General features: G+C 36.0%; 2 protein-coding genes across 5 annotated transcripts in view; one reads left to right on the forward strand and one right to left on the reverse strand.

Annotated features, from left to right (window-relative positions):
- Positions 1 to 20,893, forward strand: part of DNAlig3 (DNA ligase 3) — a 49,507-nt gene that overhangs the window by 1,613 nt on the left and 27,001 nt on the right. Inside the window, exons 2-3 of the mRNA XM_043414592.1 lie at positions 13,814 to 14,133; positions 14,798 to 15,115. Coding sequence (XP_043270527.1) covers positions 13,818 to 14,133; positions 14,798 to 15,115 — 634 coding nt within the window. The 5' untranslated portion in view covers positions 13,814 to 13,817. The remainder of the gene's footprint in view (positions 1 to 13,813; positions 14,134 to 14,797; positions 15,116 to 20,893) is intronic.
- Positions 828 to 18,897, reverse strand: CNMa (CNMamide). Of its 4 annotated transcripts, XR_006260351.1 has the most exons (5): positions 18,380 to 18,897; positions 7,980 to 8,166; positions 6,798 to 7,041; positions 4,320 to 4,593; positions 828 to 4,145 (listed from the first exon to the last, which is right to left on the reverse strand). XR_006260351.1 is itself a non-coding variant. In XM_043414605.1 (4 exons), the coding sequence occupies exons 2-4, from the start codon at positions 8,151 to 8,153 to the stop codon at positions 4,538 to 4,540; spliced, it is 474 nt and encodes a 157-aa protein (XP_043270540.1). In that variant the 5' UTR covers positions 8,154 to 8,166; positions 18,380 to 18,897; the 3' UTR covers positions 828 to 4,537. The 4 variants fall into 4 exon arrangements, 3 of the variants coding, with proteins under 3 accessions (XP_043270540.1, XP_043270541.1, XP_043270542.1); XM_043414605.1 differs by having other exon boundaries at positions 828 to 4,593; XM_043414606.1 differs by having other exon boundaries at positions 828 to 4,593; positions 18,376 to 18,897.

Below are 20,893 nucleotides of genomic sequence, written 5' to 3' on the forward strand. Positions count from 1 at the left end.
AATTTGAAAAGTGTCCAAAAGATTTCGCTTTTCAAGGAATTAATGAAATGTAGACACATATCAGAGGTTAGAATCATCAAAATTAATTTCTTAAAATTTAGCATTATTTCTTGGATTACCATTTTTCAATAATAAGCGCGAAAAAAAATTGTAACAGTTTTTTAAATTGTTGTTTTCATCTCTAATTGACAATGTATCGCTTCTCAACTAGGGTAGATATTTTTCATTTCAATTTTTCACTTCTGCTGTAGAAATAGAATTTTCCCAAAGATCGGAAGGTTATGAGTGTGCCCACATTAGAATTCTCTAAAAATTATAAAGGAACATTTCATCAAGAATTTAAGAGTGACATATTCAGAGTGAGTATTCAGAATTGTAAACGATGTTTTGAAATTGTTTATGAAATTCCACTAATGGTTAAAAACGCTTCTTCACATAAACAGCGTTTCATCCTATTTTTTGTTGAAATGATTTTTAAAGCACCATTCGCAATGGTCGCGATTCAGCACTTTGATCACTATTACTCAATGCACGTTTAATATCCAAGGCTCTGGTAAGTATGCTGTAATTAGAACACCACGATTTATCGTGGCATTCTTTCGAGACAGGACAAAAAAACTAAATGGTCGAACAAATTAGGATGAGGGTGGACTGGAAGTTATTGATGACTGTAGTAGAATAACGATGAATTCCATTTTTTTTTTTTTTTTTTTTTTTTTTTTTAATAAATAGAGTTTAATAATGCTAATAAGAAAAAAAAGAGAGCAATTTTTTCATAAATAGTTTATGCCAAGGGTGCAGAGACAAAGAACCTTAAATGGCTCCAATTTATCTTGCTAATAATTGTTCAGATTTATTTTTGTCCATTCTGTTTCTCACTCCATTTTCACACCCTCTCGTACACAATCTAACACTGTTTTTTTTCTATATACTCACGACTTCCATTCTCAAATATCGATCAAAATTGATGTTTTTAGCATTTCTAAGTAAAGTATCTACACACGACTTTTCTGCACAGTGTACAAAAGACACAAGAGTTGATATAAATAAGTCAGGTGTATCTTCGTCACAGATATTTTTGCTGCTTTTCCAGATAATATACGTTTATTGCTTTTTTTTGTATTCTCAAAATCAGAGACACCTGGTTCATAATAACAATAAAATATGATTATTCAAAATGAAATTTAGCTTAGAATGAAACATGATTTTATGAAAGTAACATAACGCGATACACCAATTAATTTTTGACTTCCATAACCATAAATTTGTGCGCGATTTTTTTGCACTTTTTCATACTATAGACATAACTACGTTGAATGTAACATTCGTCCGTAATCGATGATTTTGCAACCTCGCTCGTTCTTTTTTTTGTTTTTTTTTTTTTTTCACATTTATATTTTTACGAATTAATCATCGGGACACCAATAAACCCTGCACCCTTGCTACACACATCAGTAATATCTACGAGAATAAATATGATACGCACAATTGTCGCGCTTTTGGTAAGTATTTTTGTCATCAGAGCCTGCTTGGAGACACTGCGCATTTATCACACTTTTTTTTTTCACGATGCAATATTTACGTGTGGCCTTTCAACGAAATCATTTATTTATACATATTTATTACATATCTGTGAACTCAACTGACGAGTAGATTCTTAAGCCGAAATAAATTGACGTTAAACGGTCACTGCACGTCGATGCAACTCTTTGCCACCTTTTTTTATGCTTCATTTTGTAACGTTTATGTCGATCATGAAAAGTAGCAAACGAAGACTTTGCTTCCAAAGTTTTTCAACGCCCGTAAATCAACATCCCATAAAAGTGATATACCACCAACAAAAAAGTTGTTCGCAGATTAAACGCGAATATTTCTTCACCGATCGGAGAACTTTTTTATTGCGGATATTCCGATAGATTTTTAGTGAATCCCTTATTTTACATATATTCGTGTAATAAAAATAGAATTTTCATTGTTTCCTGGATGAGGCTCGCCCTCTACAGTCCTTGAACGCAAGTTGCTTTGGCTATTCGTTTTCTAACGGAATTTTCGGGGTCTTATCTCTCCTACGTTTTAGAGACTCTGCTTCAGGGGTTGACTATTCTTCTAATAGTGCCTTTGAAACTTTTATCAGCCCATCAATTATTTTCCGGGCATATTTAACTCCAATTTAAGAACTAAGCAGAGTCAAAAACAGTTGCAGAGTTGAAATTTAATGAAAACTGTTTTTTCAAGCTACTTACATGCTTCGGCAACATGCACTTTTTCTGTAGGCAAAAGTCCATTCTTTTTGAGTTTCTACGGGTGCATCGACGAGTATAAATAATTCGATTAAAGAGAATCAGAGCCCGATTTACTTTCAAATTCCATCGCCCAACACACGCCAAGAATATTGTACTGTTGATAACTTCAGTGTTGTTATTGTGAATTCGCATTAAACCCGTGTAATGTGTACATTGATATAATATTATTTTCTTTCGTCATCATTTCACAATTATTTACTGTTATTTGTAATAACAGATTACAATTTTACAATAAAAGTAAAAAAAAATGATTTTCCATAAAAATGGTAAATCATCCAGTAATTTCACGTCTTCTCCACCGCAGTGTTTTTGCGTGTAATATTCTTTTCGTGTGTGGATCTGTGATTAACCCGTAGACACGACACTCCCTTTGAGGTCACACACTCACCAGACTGGTGCAAATGTGCACTTGGACTTTTCAAATCGTCTTTATTTCAAATGTATGGAATTAATCTTACAACGAGACTTTTTAGGGGTAACAATTCCTTAGTAATCGATTACGGTGATTAAAAAAATTGAAAAATCGAGTTTTATTGTAGAAAAATGGCCAAATTAAAGAAAAGGCATTTTGAAGTTCTAGAGACTTGAAATTTTCGTGGGTGCAAATTTGCACCAGTGTCGTGTCTACGGGTTAAGAAAATCGTTGTGACAATTGTGAAGATTTCTTGATATGGATAAAATCCTCCTTTTTATTCGTATTGACAAAACGCTCGTGAAGGCTTCATACAGAAATGTATGTGAAAAAAATTGGTTCGCAGGTACAATCGGGGTGAAGAAAACATTGAAAACATTGAAACAAAGCACGTTGAATCGATGTGCCGGAGGTTGAGGGTTGTTGATGGAAAAGCTTAATGTCAAGTGATTTTTTATTACGTGTTCCGACGAAGGGACGAAGGGCTTTCCTCTTGAATATATTTTACATTTCGGATGGAACCAGCCAATCGGAAAGTTAATGTAATTACAAAAATACGAACCCGTTCCGGCGAAAGCGTATTCACGAAATTCGAGTTAACTATAATCACGTGCGAAAACCGTGGGATAAAAAACTTGACTAAATAATTTATGATTTGACTGACATTAGAGCGATGTGAGCAAACACATACGGACAATGTAAAGAGATGGAGAGGTAGAAAATCTTTAGAAATACTTGTCAAACAACTTTGGCATTTCGTCATCGCTATAGAATAAAAATTATCAGATATAATAAACTCTATGAAAGTGAATTACATGAAAGACTCATGAAGCTCATACTAATTCCTTCGAATGCAAAGCCTCCGCATTAGACTGTTAAATACTAAAGATTGTGCTGCGTGCTCGTGCGCGCCCATGAGTGTGCGTGTGTGTGTGTGTGTGTGTGTGTGTGCGCGCGTGTCTATGTGTTCGCATGCGTACTAATTTTGTGTTCTATCGACGTGATTGCATTTTTGAATTGAATGTCAAGTTTTTCGTTCATAATAAATCTCATATGCTTTATGATTTTTTTTGTGCGACAAATTGAATTTTATTTTCATCACGTTACGTACTTGAATATCGAGAGATCGAAATTGCCATTGTGCACAAAGTATCGGCCGCCCACATTTCGAACGTTCTTCATGAACATTTGTCCATTGACGCCAACCTTTCTCTTTCGGCTGACTTCCGCGATGAATTTTTAATGTGGACAACATGGCCAGCGTTGATCGTGATCGGAGAGTCAATTCCCGGTAGTCCTTCCGAATCGACTGCGTGTGTATATGGTTTTTCGTTGTTTTCTACTTTCTTCCTCTTTCATTGCCCATTTTCAATTCCCAACGGTCATGTACGTCAAATCCCCGTCATTGTTCTTTCATTGGGCATAATTTGCTTGGGAATACGAGGATGATTTTATTATTCATCGAGCAATTTCAGTAAAGAAAAATTGATCTGCGTGACCCTTCGTCGAAATTCAACAAATAATCGAACACACGCTTCGTGCGCTTGGTAAGGAAAGAAGATTCTCATTTTTCGCTCGCTCGCATTTATTCATTTATTTTGTACCTTCTTCGTGTTTCGCCAAGATCTTTTTTCCCATCAATCGTCGGTTTTTGTGCACAGTTTTGACGCTCTTTTCCTCATCTGTCGTTTCTCTCGTTATTCTTGTTTGCATGCGCATTTGAAGTTCTAAAGGAAATTGAGTGTAGCGAATGGGGCAATTGAACGGGGTTGTATCAATGACTCGCGAGGCGCAGATTCTCTCGATCGGATACTTGCAACACTCACAATTGACGCTTTCGACCCATGTTGCAAATTTTGAAATGACACAGCGTCATGTCTGAAACAGAAATATGGCTTTTTTTAGTTTTTTTTCTTACCACTAACAAATTAATCATTTTTCACTAAACGAGGGACGTCAATCTTACACGGAGAAAACGAGGCCGAAAATTCTAAAACAAATTACTTCGAATATAATCTCAGCAGTACGTACTGGATTGCAGCATTAATTCGAAGAGCAGTATTAAGCATTGTTCTATTCACCATAGTAAAAAGACCAATACCCACACCTTTTATTCAAAAGACTCAAGACTCTTTTTCTCTGTAAGCATATGAAAAAATGTTTTCAGTCACTTCAAAATCACTTCAAATATATTCGTGCATTTATCATAGAATTTACTATGCTGACAGTGAAAATTTGTGATTTACAATAAATTCCCACTCATCAGTAAGTGCTAGTCTGACAAGATGAATAACACTCGAAAACAGAACGAAATATAGTTCTCGCACGTGCATCACTTTTTGCTGTCCACATAAAGCTGTTTAGAATTCAAGGAACGAAAAATAGTAAAATTCAAAAAATACTATGCTATTTTTAATCGGTGGCTAAATACTTTGAAAATCCTTGAAAATTAATCGCTATACAAAAGTAATCTGTTTTCTCCCTATACAAAGTCGAATCAGGTTAAAATAGCGAAATTTTACTGTGCCATTATTTGATTTCGTTAAAATGAGGCAAGTTTTCAAAGGGCATGTGTAAAGTGTGTAACATCAACGAAAGAACGTCGACAGTATATTTCATGATACCACTAGAAAGACGAGAAGACATCAGTGCATAGAAGACGAACGAAAATTTTTTCGAAATTGTTAACACCAACAGAGAATCACAGTGCAAAGCTTCAACTGGAGCCTTCAACGTTGCGTAAAACGTGCTCTCTCTAAATCTCTCGTGTAAATAAACTGCAGTTTCATTCAATCTCGAATCCATTGAATGTGATGTCTCGCGATGCCAAGTGTTTGTTCCAGATAACTATGAGAAGATTGTTGTCGAATGGACAAAAGTCCGTAGAATAGAGAGAAAGAGAGAGGGAGAAAAAGAGGAGACGCACTGCTTAATTGAAAAATGTGACGTCAAAAAATCAGGTGTCAGTGGGAGTCAAGTGATTCAATGAACGGATCGAAGATTTTCATTCTTCTAGTCTCTTAACTCTTTGCAACTGTCAGACCTCTTTTCTATATTTCATGGCGTGAATAATTCAGGCTCAAATATACATGAGGCGTTCCATGAAACTTTTGTCATGTAGGTGGCATCGCGGGAGCCAGTTTTTAATTGCCACCGAAATGACGACATGTTGTTATTCATATCGGCAGCAGACACTATTATAAAAACTGATTCAAATGTATCGTTTTTAGCCTGTCAAATTAGAACTTGAGGTAATGAAATACGCAAAGGTTTTTAACGTGAGCAGATTGCTAATATCCGAAAGTCCTCTGTGATAACTCAAGTTAACGAAAATCATGTAATGTCCAAAGTATTGAAACGCTGCCTCAGTAAAGGCTTTTTCCAAATAATTCTCATAAAATTTTCGAAGCAGTATTTTTGTATGCGTGGGAATAAACCATTATTGGGTTGATGAATCGGATTTTTCAGTCATCGAAATTATAGTAAAACTTTTTATGATGGGAAAAAAATTCATTGCGACCTCCATTGAGGGACTTTGCATCGATCGAGGTTCTAATAATCGAGGCTGCAGTGTGCCATCAGTTCGAAAAAATAAATAGAAAGCTTCCCATGTGATGGATTGTAAGAATCAGAGTATTCCTCATTCCATTATCGAACGATTTTTTGAGAATAGAAAATTGAAAATTCTCATAATCGTGATGAAAAGGTAAAAAACGATGATTGGCAATTTTTTATCATATCCATCGATATTTCAATTACTTCAGGGATTATCGGTATTCGATCGTTCGAAAAACTTCTAGAATCGAGCCTTCGGAAGAAATGGCAACCTTCCAAAGAACAAAATGAGGATCCAAAAGTGAGCAAATTTATAAGTAAGTCGTATAAAAATGCTTCGCACAATTACGAGTTCAAAAAGTTACTAGCGGGCAAGATTCTAAGTGAAACACATCCAGAAAACGATATTTTTCACGTAATTTCAAATTATCAAATTTACCATACGAAAACAACTGGTCCGTGATAACGAAATAGAGCAAAATCATCAAATATTGTAACCCGAAGTTGAAATATTATTGAGAACTCACAACTGGTTCGTTTTCCTGAATGCACGGGTCCATGATGAACAATCGCGCTCGGTATGGGCAACATTTCGATGTCTTCGCCGGAGTAATCATTCTGCACGGACTGATGCATGCGTTGATTTCTCCGCGCCTCCTCTTGCTCGTCGAGCATACCCTGAATCACCATTTTTTCGTTCTCAAGTTCCCGGGCTTGTTCGAGCACTTCGTGTTTACGGCCTGCTATTTGTCTCAGCCTTTGGAGCAATAGCTGAAAAATGAACAGAAATGATCTGCATAAGAGGACTCCGTATCAGACGTGTGAATAGAGCTTGAAATCATTTTCATAATATATTTCGAAATATAAGTATGTGCAGAGACGCTGCTGAGTTTTTTGGACATAGGGTCACACGTTTTTTCGATACCAGAAAATGGTGTCAGGTGTTCTCACTAGAATTTGACGCATGAAACGTTGGTTTACACGGTTTACGTTGATTTGAAAATTTTATCAATTTTTTAACACCACACAGCATGAAGTTTATGCTGACACCATCAATCACTACGAGCAATCGAATTGGAACACGGTAAACCGTTTCTTTGTCACCACGAAGTACATTATTTTTTATTCTACTAAACCCGATCATCACCGGTTAAACGTGATGAATTTTTTTTAATCCACTTTTTCCTGTAGAGCAAGATCCCACGAATACATTGATTTAGAATTGTAAGGTATTTCGTAATTTTTTTTTCTACTGAGGAAACAGGTTTTTTTTATAAAGTTTTTTTTATAAAGAAGTAGACTTAAAAAAAAAGAGAAAACCGTTATTATGGAAAAGTTGATTACAGTTCAGAGTGAAAAAAATAGCTTCGCGTTATGGCAAAAACTGCTTCCGTTTGGAATTAAACTATTAATGGCATTTTTTTACGTCTGATGAGGACTCAAAAACGTATATGAATTTTTGAGAAAAACGTCTTAGATGAAAGTTGAAAGTTGTCAGAACGACCGCGTTTCTCAATCTATCATGTTTCTTAACAAATGATAATTGAAAAAAAAAAAAAAAAAAACACACACACAAAAGTCCGGCATTATAAACCGGAACTTCTAGTTTTCTATCACTTTGTACAAGAACTTGTACAAAAAAGTGCAATTATAGGATTAAGTTATTCAAAAAATCCATTTTTCAATGATAAATATGTGTAAATACTTACGAAGCTTTCAGCATCGTCGACGTAACTATCGCTGTAGATGAGACTCGGGGGAACGGGCTCGGGTTCAGCCTCGACTAAATAATTAAACGGTGAGCACGACAGAACTATCGCCAATAGCCATAGTCCCGAAAATCGCACGACTAACCTTCCCCTCATTTCCTGATTCTTGCACATGGACGCTCTGAAACTGTTGAACGAAAAGAAATGTTGAACGCTCAGTTACCTCCGAAGCTGGACAAGCTACATAATCACAATCATAACAAAAATACGTGTTGAACGCCCTAGAGCGGTCTTGTAACTTGTGTCGGAAGTAGACAAACGTACACGTAGGATAGAAATCGCTGAGTGACATGGTCGACAGAGTGAAACAATGACGATGAAACGCATTAAAAGAGGAAGAAAGAACTTAATGTCACATCCGATTAAGGGGGTGGATTTTCATTGCGTTCTACGACTTGTTGCGTCTGTTTTTCATTCAATGTCCACAATGGCATGGTACAATTTCTGGGTCAAATATAATGATGTTTGTTTTGACGTTTGATAGCGATGAAAATTAAGCTCTATATATTTTTATTGACGTTTCATCGTTGTTATTATTATCAATATTTTATCTCATTTACGTTATTAAAAGATAATTGAAATTTATAATTCTATTGTGGACACGACAAAAGTACTCTTTCGAATGTTTCACTTGTTGATAAAGAAAAAATTCCGAATTATTTGGAGGGAAACAGAATCGACCCAGTAGCCAGCCATTACAACGTCGAAGCTGTTGGAATCGCGAAAGTTTAATCGAAACGGCCGTTAGTCGCAGACTTTCGAAATGATGCGTAATTGTTTTAAGGGAAAATTTAATTTGAAAGCACTTATCAGTAGGAGCGTCGCTACTATGTTATCTAATATAATTTGTTCTTTTCCAGAGAAAGTTTACATCGCACCAGTTATTTTTTAACGCTGCGTACAACAACATTAAAAAAAGCTTTTTGTATCCTATCGCCACCGGCTGAACGTTTTATGTTCAACAGGATGCAATAGGGATTTAATGTTACTCGTTCGAGCTACAAACGATATTTCTTTCCTGTTCAAAACAGTCTCTGTCTGTCAGGATTACTACGAAAGTTTCACAACCGTGTTTTTTTTAACCACGTAAAAGGTCCAGTTGCAGCGTTCCCAAGATAGGGGGAATTCATTTTTGTTGACTGCACTGAAAATCTGTTGGACGAATGAAGTTAAACGGCTCTAATTAAATCGAGCTCATCAGCAATGTTTTTTGTTTTAATCGAATCAAAATGATTTGACGTTCGAATGATTTAATAAAGGAATTCTATATTTGAATAATCTGAATGATAATCGGTATTTCGTTGAATCGTTAACCTAATTTATGTGCCTCATGAAGCAAATTCCGAAGCTCCAATAGTTACTATTGTAGTGGAATAATTATTATCCATGTGTGTTAAGGATTAAAGCTTTATATAATTGAGCGTGTCGATGCAAAAGGGATTCGCCTGTCGAGAATTTGCCTGAATCCTGAGAGAATCCTGAAAATTCGCTTTCAGTCAATTTATGATCGTTGAAATGAAAGGCTATTCAATGAAAATCAAATGCTTTGATATCGTGCGTTCCATAAAACTTTAAATTTGGACAATGAAGTAGGGGAGAGTAGGCCAAAGCGGAACACTTCCCAGAAAATTTAGAACATTTTTTTCTTTATTGGAAATCTACAAAATTTCGTTATTCGGCTGAAAACGTGCTTCAAAAACTCAAAATTGGAGGGAAAAATTTTTTTTTTTGAAAATTGAATTTTTTTTTTTTTTTTATTTAATCGAAATAGTGAATTATATATTTGAAATATCTTTTAATTATTTCTTTTTTGCAATTGTATGATTTGTCACGAATATGTATTTCAATATATGCAAATTATAGCCTCGTACACCCGCTAGGGACTATAATTCATAACTCATTTGATCGTAAATTGCGACAATGAAATACTAAATTGTCCAGCGTCAACGTGCACCGCGTATTAGCGGCGGGACGATAATATCCTTTTTAACTCGTATTTGTTCTGACGTCCGTCCCCACTGGTATGACGCGAGAATTGTGAAAAAAAGAATACGTAAAAGACTCTGATTCATTTTTCCACATGCAAAATTTCTTTCGTCCAATATTATGATCGACGGAGAAATATCATACGATCGTCTCGATATTTTTTCAGGCCTTCAATATACACCTGGAAATGTTTCCTCAAGTTTTACATTGAAATCGAATGTCAAAATGCTCAGCTATTTTTATTATCAAAAAATGATTTCCAATGTAGACGAATTTTCTCGATTATTCGTTTCACTTCAAAAATCAAATTATTAAAAAAAAAAACGTATCAGATTTCTCGATTTCATGGACAAAAAAATACTTTCCAAGTGAATCTGAATGACTCTTACTTCATCTGCTAAATCATGAGGTTTGTCATGATTGTATAAATAATGAATAATCGATCACGTGTCACTTTTTCGATTTTGGTAAAAAAAAAATTTTTTAATTTAAAAAATACGAACAGTTGATCATAAAAACTCAGGCTTTTTTGTTGACGGTCACCGTGTATCTAGTTGGATCGTAGAACCAACGATTTCGTCATAAATTTTTGAAAATAAATATTTATGAAAGTACCTCCACCTTCAATGAATTATCACGGTTGAATTTTTCCTCAAAATAACTTTTTTTGGCACTTTTAGTATTGACGAGTCAAAAAACATCCATACTGTGACCATCCTACCTTCTGAATCTTCGGATAATTGACCCACGTATTTTTGATTTTTGGAGAATGACGAAAGAACGTTGCACTTTTAGAAATTTCAAGACGAATAATGCTTTGATGAAACACTTTACTTCTTTGATGATGAAAAGCTTTCATGAAATAAATTCGGAAACTTTGCGATATAATTCTTTCCGGTCGATCCCGGGTCTTAAATTTTAGTGGGATGCTTTTGTAGCTCGCGGTGAATTTTCCAAGAGTGAGCAGTGGAGGGTAGCTGCGCCCTCTATTATACCCTCGATGCCCAGCTTCCCCGTTCTCTCGCTCTTTTTACCTTCCCCTGAACTTCTGCCACCTGTAGAACGCGCTGAAAACGCTATGCCGCCTACGTGAACGGGGTATATTTGATAGCCAACGTATATGAAAGTATCAAGATGTTCAAGCGTTTATATCGCTCGTGTGAAATGAAACTTCTATATTATTCGTCACATTCGTCAAAAACGAGTGTGCGAATGGAAGATTGCATTGGCTCGTTCCTGAACGTCTCAAAGTTTTATGCAAGTTTTCTCGCTCCTCGTATTTTCTAATTTTTATTTTTTATTCAATATTTCTTCCCGCAGCGCAAACTAACGTTTTTTCGCTTCACTCATCCGCGTTAATTTTCGTACGAGAACGAATAATCATTGAAAAATGCTCTTTGTTGAATTTTGCACTCGATTCATAATCTGACATTTCATGGTGGAAAATTCATAGATATTCGTCCTCGAAGGCACTACGTACGTGACTGAAGTGCACAAGTATATGCGAAAGGTTTGCACAAAATATATACATAAATATGAATAATGGTTTTGATTCGTCCAAGCACGGAAACCATATCCGTAAATCCAATTGGAATATGGGATCGGGATTCACGAGATTCTTTACTCCGTTTCCACATGCGTATTCTAGAGGCTTTTTTGAACACAAATTTCCCGGGTATTCGCATAAATCGCGTACGCATTGGCTGTTCTCTTATGCAAACTGTTGGAAAATGTGAAGTCGGGGAGTGCAACCTCACGAAAAAATAATATTGATAAATGTGAGGAAAATTTTGAGGTGTGAATCTCGCTGTTAAACTATTGTACACAGTTTTTATGGACGAGGGTGATGACAATTTTTTATTGCCATACGTCAATTTGGGGGATAATTATGGGCAACCGATTCTGCTCCAGCGATAGCAGCCTATGACGTGTCATTTTTCTCGAGCTTCAGACATTCTTTAAAAGTGAGAATCGTTTATGAATTATCAATCAGAAAACGGTATGATATTATTTTTCATGCGAATCGTGTCTCTGCGATAGGGCCACAAAAAATTGCGATTACATTTATATCAGTAGGGTCGAAAAATTGGATTTTCACAATCACACATCCGGCACATAGTTCATCGAACCATCGTCATGTGTTTCTCTGATCTTCAGTTACATTTATCAAATTATATCGCCCTCGGGTCGAAGAATCTTTCATTTAAATTCACAAGAGAGCCCGAACTCTGGGCCTCGTGAAGAGCCGATGGTCGGCCAAGTGATAAAGATGCGTGTGTGGTCAGCCAAGCGCGTTTTCAATTTCTTCCACCGGAATTAACATCTTCAAATTTTCATAAACGTACTAAATTCGTTAAGAGCTTAATTCATCAATTACATTCACTTTGCTTCTTCCATTTTCTCACTTTTATCAGAAGTAGACATTTAAAATATTAAATTTATTGTATTAACATTTAGCCCAAGGAAACATGGTTTCATTGCATCGGTTGGAATGCAAATTAATCTGGAATTTTTTAAACGATTTTATAGCGACAAGAATTTTGATAACTTTCTCGTTGATTTTCCTCCACTTTCAAAGCGACTCGATGAGAGCACACTTAAAATAAACCGACCCTCCGCCATTCGTTCGGTTTCATCAATAACATTGCGTCGACGATCGTCCAATCGATGGGCGTCGGAGTAGATGATTCGAAGCTGTCGATTGGTCACTAGTGACGTCACGAACATTATAAAACAAAAATCATAAGTTCATAACACGAGCGATAAGCGTATGAGTTCTCCACGGTTGGAGCCCCCGCAATGAATCTCTCGTCGTTTGCTTGATATACGATATCGTTTGAATCCCCCCCCTCGCCGCCCTTCATTCAGATCGAATCCCCGGCAAAATGGCCGAAGACATTACCACTGAAAATAAGACACGTTCGAATCTCGACTCACAACAATTTTTTGCAGATCCTATTTCTTTGAAATTTATTCTTCAAGAACTGAATTCCCAATTTCAAAGATTAAAAATTTAATTGGAAATTCAACATTGTAAGAAAGCACGTAATGAATGAAAAGTCAATTAATGCTCTCGCTCTTCTCCTTCCTATATCGCCAGACTTTGATTGACAAGATGTCAAAACAACTTATTCACGGTTGTGATAATATTACTTTTACAACATTCTTGAACATTTTTGACATTTTTTTTCCCTCGGGTTTGATCATTTTCCCATCACTCATGACAAATTGAAATTTTATCGGTATCTCCACTGCACTTCTCCGATTGCTCATCCGTAATTATTCATATTTTTGCTACTTTCTTCCCCATCATGTCTCTTGCTCTCTCTCTCTCTCTCTCTCTCTCTCTCTCTCTCTCTCTCTCTTCAAGTGCATAGAAAAGTGGAATAAAACCGGACTGCTCTTGCTTGTCCACAAGACAAGCAAGAGGAGTAATTCACTCTCTCCATCTCTGTCGTTCAAAACTTCGGTCATTATTGTACATCACATTTTTTAGAACAAAATAAAATGTAAGTTTTACACTGTAATTTTTTAGCCCATCGTTTTCTAACGAAAGGGGCAGAGAGTGAAACCCATCCTGCTCTTCGCATCTCATACGAAATAAAATTTGTGATAATTCGAATAAAATAACAAGTTTGAGGATTCATCTGTCGAAATTTCTAAAGATCGATGTTAATCGTTCGAAAATTGTTCGAGAAAATGAGCCAGTAGAACAAATTTCCCCAATACGATTGGCCGATTACAGAACTGATTGAATTATTGGTTTAAAAATTTTGTTTTTTAAACAGAAAAATGTCCGATCAAGAAGAAGAGACGGAAAAGCCATTCGCCGTTGAGAGGGCGAAAACTGGTCGTGCGAAATGTAAAAAGTGCAAGTGTCCGATCGATAAAGATGTGATCAGGATCGCAAAGCTCATGAGCAATCCATTTGGCGATGGTAAAATGAAGGCTTGGCATCATTTAACGTGTATTTTTGATGTATTCGCCAAACAACGCGCCACAACGAAGAGGATTGAAAATCCATCCGAGGATGTCAGCGGTTGGGACGACCTCGACGACGATGGAAGAAAAAGTGTTATCGAGAAATTAGAAGAGTTCGAAAACAACGGTGAGTGTGTGCATTAATTGGATCAATCATCAGTAGAAATGAGTTCGTTGTCATCTTTATTCAGGTAGTTCTCGATTCTAATTCAAGCAATCATTTTCCAAAGTGAATTGAAAGATTTGAAATATATTTCTGATCAAGCATCACGTTTTTACATTTACTTTTCATGGGTATAAAAATTGTATTATTTCTAATTGTATAAATAATAAAAAAATGGGGCCTTCCAAGCATGAAAACATTCCCATTTAATGAAAATATTAGTGGGTTAACGAAGCTTTTACACATAGATCGGGGAGTGAAATTTTCGGCGCTATTGTAGCGAGACACATAGCTCGAGAACAATATGAGATTGTCAAGCAACAGACCACGAATTGACGGAAGAATATTATTGACGTTTTTAACGCAGTTTATCGTTGTCGAGTTCGCACGGTTTTTCGCCGTCCAATATAAAAGTCAAAATGATTAACTTGTCCTGTGATCGGTAGCACGTTCCGGTGTGTAAACTACAAATAGACTAGCAAATGTAATACGAACCATAGACACGAGATTGGTTGTTCGAAAATTCCATTTATTTTAACCTTCAATAATTTGGCATTTACTTGTTTTTTTTTTTTCTTTTTTTCTTTCGATAAAAATGTAGTCAATATTTATCGCATTGATTTCTCAGCCCCGTTCAAAACTGCAACGAAGAAACAAACAATGAAGAAAGCTGTGAGAGCTCAAAGTCCATCGAATCTAGGCCCTCCGACAAAAGTCGCTAAACTCAGCCCCAAGGATTCTCTCCCATCAACTAGTAAAAAAAATCTTTCGAATGACAAGAAGCTGGATGTGAAAAAAGCGATCGATTCATCGGCGAACGACAAAACAACGAGAGACCATGCCTTCCGTGAGTTTCGTCGCTTGTGCGCCGACTTATCGAATGCCAGCGCGTATACAGAAAAAACTGCAATTGTCAAGAGAAGACTAACCATGGGAGCCAACACCGGTAAGTCAAACCTCACTGAAGCACTGTTTTCTTACTGCTTCTTTCTATAACAGTAATCGAGTATGCGAAGCAAAATATCAACACGAAAAAAACGGGAGACGTTCCAGGCGTCAATTGAACTCGAAAATCACTTTTGAAATAATCCGTGCCATTTATTAACGAACCGAGCTATTCTGCTCGAAGATTTTATTTGTGCATCGCGTCTACGTCACTACTCAGTCGTTCTTCGACGAATCTTCAAATATTCATGAGTGCTTCTTTCACAATTAAAAAAAAATAATTTATATTAAAATATCCTAACTAATATTGCAAATGCAAAAGTGTATTCGTTGTCCTTCCTTCACGCTCTAACTGAGCAACTAATCTACTTGATTTTCGGGACAGAGTTAGTCGAAAGGACGGAGAGTAACATAGGCTACTTTTAGTCCTGAAAAAAATCAAATTCCGAATTCCCTTATCGAACCAACCAAATGACTTGATTTTTGCCATAGAAATAGTTGAAAAGATGGAGAGTGACATCGGCTACATTTTGTCATGGAAAAACATTAAGTTCCCAAGGAAGATTTACAGGAATGAAAAAATATAAAAAGAAAACAACAAATGAATGTTATAATAATAGAAGCACTAAAAATAATTTCAATTAAGGTAGTTCATTCACGAAACGATTTTTTTAAGGATATTTGGTACAGGCGATACAATGTTGCCATGCTAAACCATGCTGAAAACATAAAAAATTTCAAAATGATCAGAATTTTATAAAATTTGGTCAACATATTCTTTAGTGCCAAATTTGACAATGCAATTTTCTTAAGATTTTTCTTCTGTACAGTTATCGAGTAATTGATCACTAAAGTTCACGAGTATAAAGCATAGCGTTATACATTCCGGGCATAAGAAATCTACTTTAATGCGTAATTACTCGATAACTAATCAGAAGAAAATTTTGAAAAATTTGCGTTTTCGCACTTGATGTTGAAGAACATTATCACCAAATTTGATCAATTTCTAATTATTTAGACTTTTGTACCATACATCCTTACGAAAGTCTTCAAATTTACATAGATTTAAATGGGTAGTCGACTGACACGCATATCAAATTTTAAAAGGTTCGTCTTATTGGTTATCGAGATAAACGCGCTTAAATAAGAAGAAAAATACACAGGGTTACAGGGACTTTGCGTAAAAATCGTTTATCTTTTCATATAACGAATGAACGCGTCTTGCAAAGTTTATGAAAAAGTACATAATAACAATTGAGTATATAATGAAGGTCTGGGAAAAAAATTCGAGACGATTGTCTTCTTAGTAATACAAATATATTATGTCGAAGATTGATTGAAATTGGTAATGAGCACTCGTACAACCTCACATTTGCTTATTCCGGCGTTTTGTTTCTTCGTTGGCTTGGGCCATTGCTGTCGTAGCCTTCTGTCTTTTTATTAATACTTTTTTCTTTATCCGTTTCCAATTGTACGCTCTTTAATGCGATTTTTCCATAAAAATATTATAGTATTTTCACCAGGGACGAATGAAATTTGGGGTTCAGTCAGTCTTGTAAATTCATTAGCCAAAAAATGAATTGAAAAAATGTATTCACACTATGTATTTACACAACGATTATATCTTTAATCAGGGATTAAAAATCGATCCAATTTAGACACCCATAAAATACGATCCTTCGAGCATAATATACCTTAATATTTAGAGATCAATACCGTTGAAGCAATTATCCGAATGGATTTTGCATTCCAAATGAATGAGGCCCGATGCGTTGAATCTTTGGTTTGAAGATCGGTTGTACGGTTCTGGTCAACTTTGATTTCAAGCATTTATTTGTGGGTTATAAGACCGTGAATCTCAATAGGGTCTGGTCTCGCCGCAGCAAATTGCTCTAATCATGTGAAAGTGTTAAGAGGCTTAAATAGCGGGTTGAATCGAAAGACGCACGCGCTTTCATCCCGCGAGTAAGAGTTCTATATTCGTATAAATAGGTCCATGGTGGTGACGCATGATTTATGAGACTCAAGTCGAGCCGTGCTCGTTCAACGGCTTGCAATATACACGTCCAAATCGATGAATATGCATGCTAACTAAAATGCTTTTTTATGACGATCTTTAACCCTTTAAGAATCGCAAGAATTTTCCCACTTTACGCATTGTCGTAACATCTCGTTACCCCCACCTCTGCGCGTGCTCGATTTTTCGTTTCATTTATTGATCATTTCAACGTCGATTCGGAATTCCATTCAATTTTCATCCAGAAATTCCTAATCATTTGGGATTAATGTGTTTTTACGTTAGAGTACGTTTTTCAGGAATCGATTGTCGTTAAGTCATTCATTAATTTGTTCGCGTGTATTTAAAAAAAAAAAAAAAAAAAAAAAAAAAAGTAATGAGCGATACATTATTGACCGTACTAATCATCGCTTCTGTCGATTGTGCACCATCGAATCAATGGCCCGCGTATCGGGTCTTGAGCAGAGTGCAACCTTAAACCGAGGGGCACCCCTCGAATGAAAGAGAGGGAGAAAGAGACAGCGAGAGAAGTAGGCATATTTCACACTGTTTGCTTACGACGACCAGTCAGTAATTAACAATTCATGTGATACCGGAATCGGATACAAGGAAAGCATCAATCAAATTGATTCCTCTCTTCTTCGACCCTACAACGGTAGATTTTTTGCTGTATCCGTTACCGCGGTTAAATGGAAGATTTTTTTGGGGTTATCTCAAAGCGGAGCGCGAGGGGAATTAAAAACAAATATAATATAATCAATGACCGTATCCGTTCAATGAAACAATGGCGGTCTTAAAAATGTGCTTGTAAAAACGCGGAATGAAATAATAATAAGAATAATTGTGTGATTATGAAAATTCTTCTTCTTTTTCGCTCTTCCTCTCTTCCTACTTTGAATTGTTGAATCTCTGCGTTGTCTCTTTCAATTTTTATTTTTCATTGTCATCACACTGAATTTACATCTACCAGGGACTCAATGGGGATGAAAATTCTGGACTCGGTTCCAAATTTCTATCTCAAAATCGAAAAATAAAGCCACCTGACCGGGAATAAGTTTTCGATAAAGGGTTTGCTATTTACCAAGAATACCGATCGAGGTATCAGTGATTTTCGAGTTTTTCATTTCCAGTTATTCGAATTTTACGAAATCGCTTTACATTTTGATGGAAAATCCGATAAATCAAACGCTACTGTACCCAATAAAAGAATGAATTGCTAAGGGCCATCAAAAAAAGGTGCGTACTCACTTTTTTTCTGCGCTAATCCGTTTCCAATTGTTGATTTCGCGTTGACAAATTGTAAAATGAGATTTTCCAGGGCTTCTTTGAACTTTTTGTTAATATCGTTGTCACGCCACCGTCAAAAGGATAAATTGAACGCACACAATGTAACGACGTAATAATCGTGATCAGTGTTTTTTTTAAAAGTGCAATCCTCCTCGGCTTAAGTCATTTTTGTAGTCTGATAAATATTTTTGTAAAAAAAATATATTTTTACGATGAGAGCAAGTACAACGATTGGTTCGTAGACTTTTTCGCTAATCGCCGATCGATCGATTCACTGATCGACGGAACACCGAACAATCGATAGTGCTTACTGCTTTAAACTCCACGAACAACTTTGCTTTGTAATTGGCAATTGTGAACTTTGATTCAACTGTGACGAAGCGAGTTGAACAGACGAAAATTTTAAATTACTCAAGAGTTTGCTTTTTCTAGAAGTTTAGAGGTCACTGCATTCACTGTTTTGTGACTATTGGCCCAAACGGAGAATCGTGGTGACTTATAAGCTTACTGTCCCCACCGCCCATCACTGATAGTTCATTACGATGACGAGCCCTCTTCATGAGCAGCCAGCTTGGCGGCACCTGATTCTCCCACTCGCACTCAATCGCTCTTCACTTTTCCCCCATGAGATCTCGAAGCTTCCCGATAATTATTAACACTTGGAAACATATCTCCATTCCTCAGCGTGAGTATGCTTTTAATTGGACATTGGATTTTCTTACGTTGATTAGCCATTTTTTCAGCTGTTGTGGGAGATCGTTTCGGCTTTTGCCATGAAGCCTGAATGAGGGTTAAAAAATTGTTTCACTTCGTAACATTCCATGGATTTCCTTCATTTTTTTTCAACCATTCAAATACGATTCTGATATAGAAATATAAAAATAAAATATTCAGGGATGAAGCAAAATAGTCGAATTCAGTGACGAATTTAAAAACCTTCAGAAGTGAGTAGAATGGCAAACTAAATTAACAATCTAACGTTTCAACCATTTCGAATAAAAGTTCGTACGTGCTAGTTTCCAGAAATCAACCAAACAAGATTCTCTATTTTTATAAAATCGTTTCAGAAAATCGAGGGCATAACTTCTCTAGCCACTGGATTTTGTCAAATGTCGACACGAGAAGCAGTACCAGTTGAAAGTACAATTATTTTTCACATGGATCGGTATCCTCGAGTACAATAAATATGTCCAAAGGACAGGACAAATGTTAGAAGTAGGACGAGTCAGAAATAGGATACGATCACTATTCTACTATTCATTCATACGTCAAATTGATATGGGAACTCGGCGTAATTATTTTCATTGAATAATGAAATTTTTTGGAAGAAAAAATTTTAATTGACCTTGTGCACGTGTTTCTACTTCACTGTCACCCGACGTCTCGTCGTCACGTATTAATTTCACACATTCTCTCCTTCAATATCTTTGCGAATAACCCAACTCGGATCAAATTCGGTATTATCATCAATGACTTCCATGTTATATTGCATTAATTTCGGGCAATCTATATGACACCAGACCTTAAGAGTCGTTGATGACGCAAGTTTCGCCCGGACGAACGAACGCAAAAAGAATTCAAAAATGGCCTCCGCTTCGTGTATCATCACTCGAACGAAGACTGTACACTCTTCAAAAAACGGAAAGAGAAAGAGAGAGAAAGAAGGAGAGCGATTATAATGCCTCGTGGATACATCCGAATTAATTTGACGCATTGCTTGCGCAATATTTGACGTAATCTGTTGCAAATGATTGCAAAAGATTTTGCTCAGGGAAGATGAGGAAAGATGGGCTTTGTGGGGCAGAATAAAGTTTATACGATTTATATTTATTTTATATTCAACCGTTTTTCCAGTTTCTATATTACTGGAAAGCAGGAACAGAACAAAAATGCACGTCACATGTTACGTAGAAAAATAACGTTGATTCTTCTGATCAAGTAAAAAAGTTTTATTCTGCACTAAATGACTTCTGAGCGAGTCGAATTTTTTTCATGCTTTTTTTAATAATAAAAAATATTCAAATTAATTTTGTTTGTTAATATTAATGTCTGTTTATCGTGATACAAAAGTGAAATATCGGCTGTTTACATTGTTTTGAGTAACTGTGCTGTTGCTGACGTCTTCAAATGTTGAATTGTCACTCAATCGTGATAATAACAAAGCTGTTCGATTCAAGCTTCCTGAAATATTATCCATATAAAATAAAAGGGAAGTGAGAAACACGAAATACTGTTGTAAAAATTTCAAATTGATTTTATCCCAAGAGAAATATTGCTCTGAAACGTTCGTTCGTCGTTCACTTTCTTCTCATCGCACAAATCTCGTTTGTATGGAAATTACGTTGAATCGAGATCCACCGATTGAAAAGAAACGACGTTTTCAAACGCGTGATCGTTATTCGGATTTGAAACTCCTACAATCGAGCTCGAACTTTCCTGTATGGATTCTCAGTCAAAAAACATTGCAGGAGCTAT

This window comes from Venturia canescens, chromosome 3, assembly GCF_019457755.1.
Source record: "Venturia canescens isolate UGA chromosome 3, ASM1945775v1, whole genome shotgun sequence".
Classification (NCBI taxonomy): Eukaryota; Metazoa; Arthropoda; class Insecta; order Hymenoptera; family Ichneumonidae; genus Venturia; species Venturia canescens.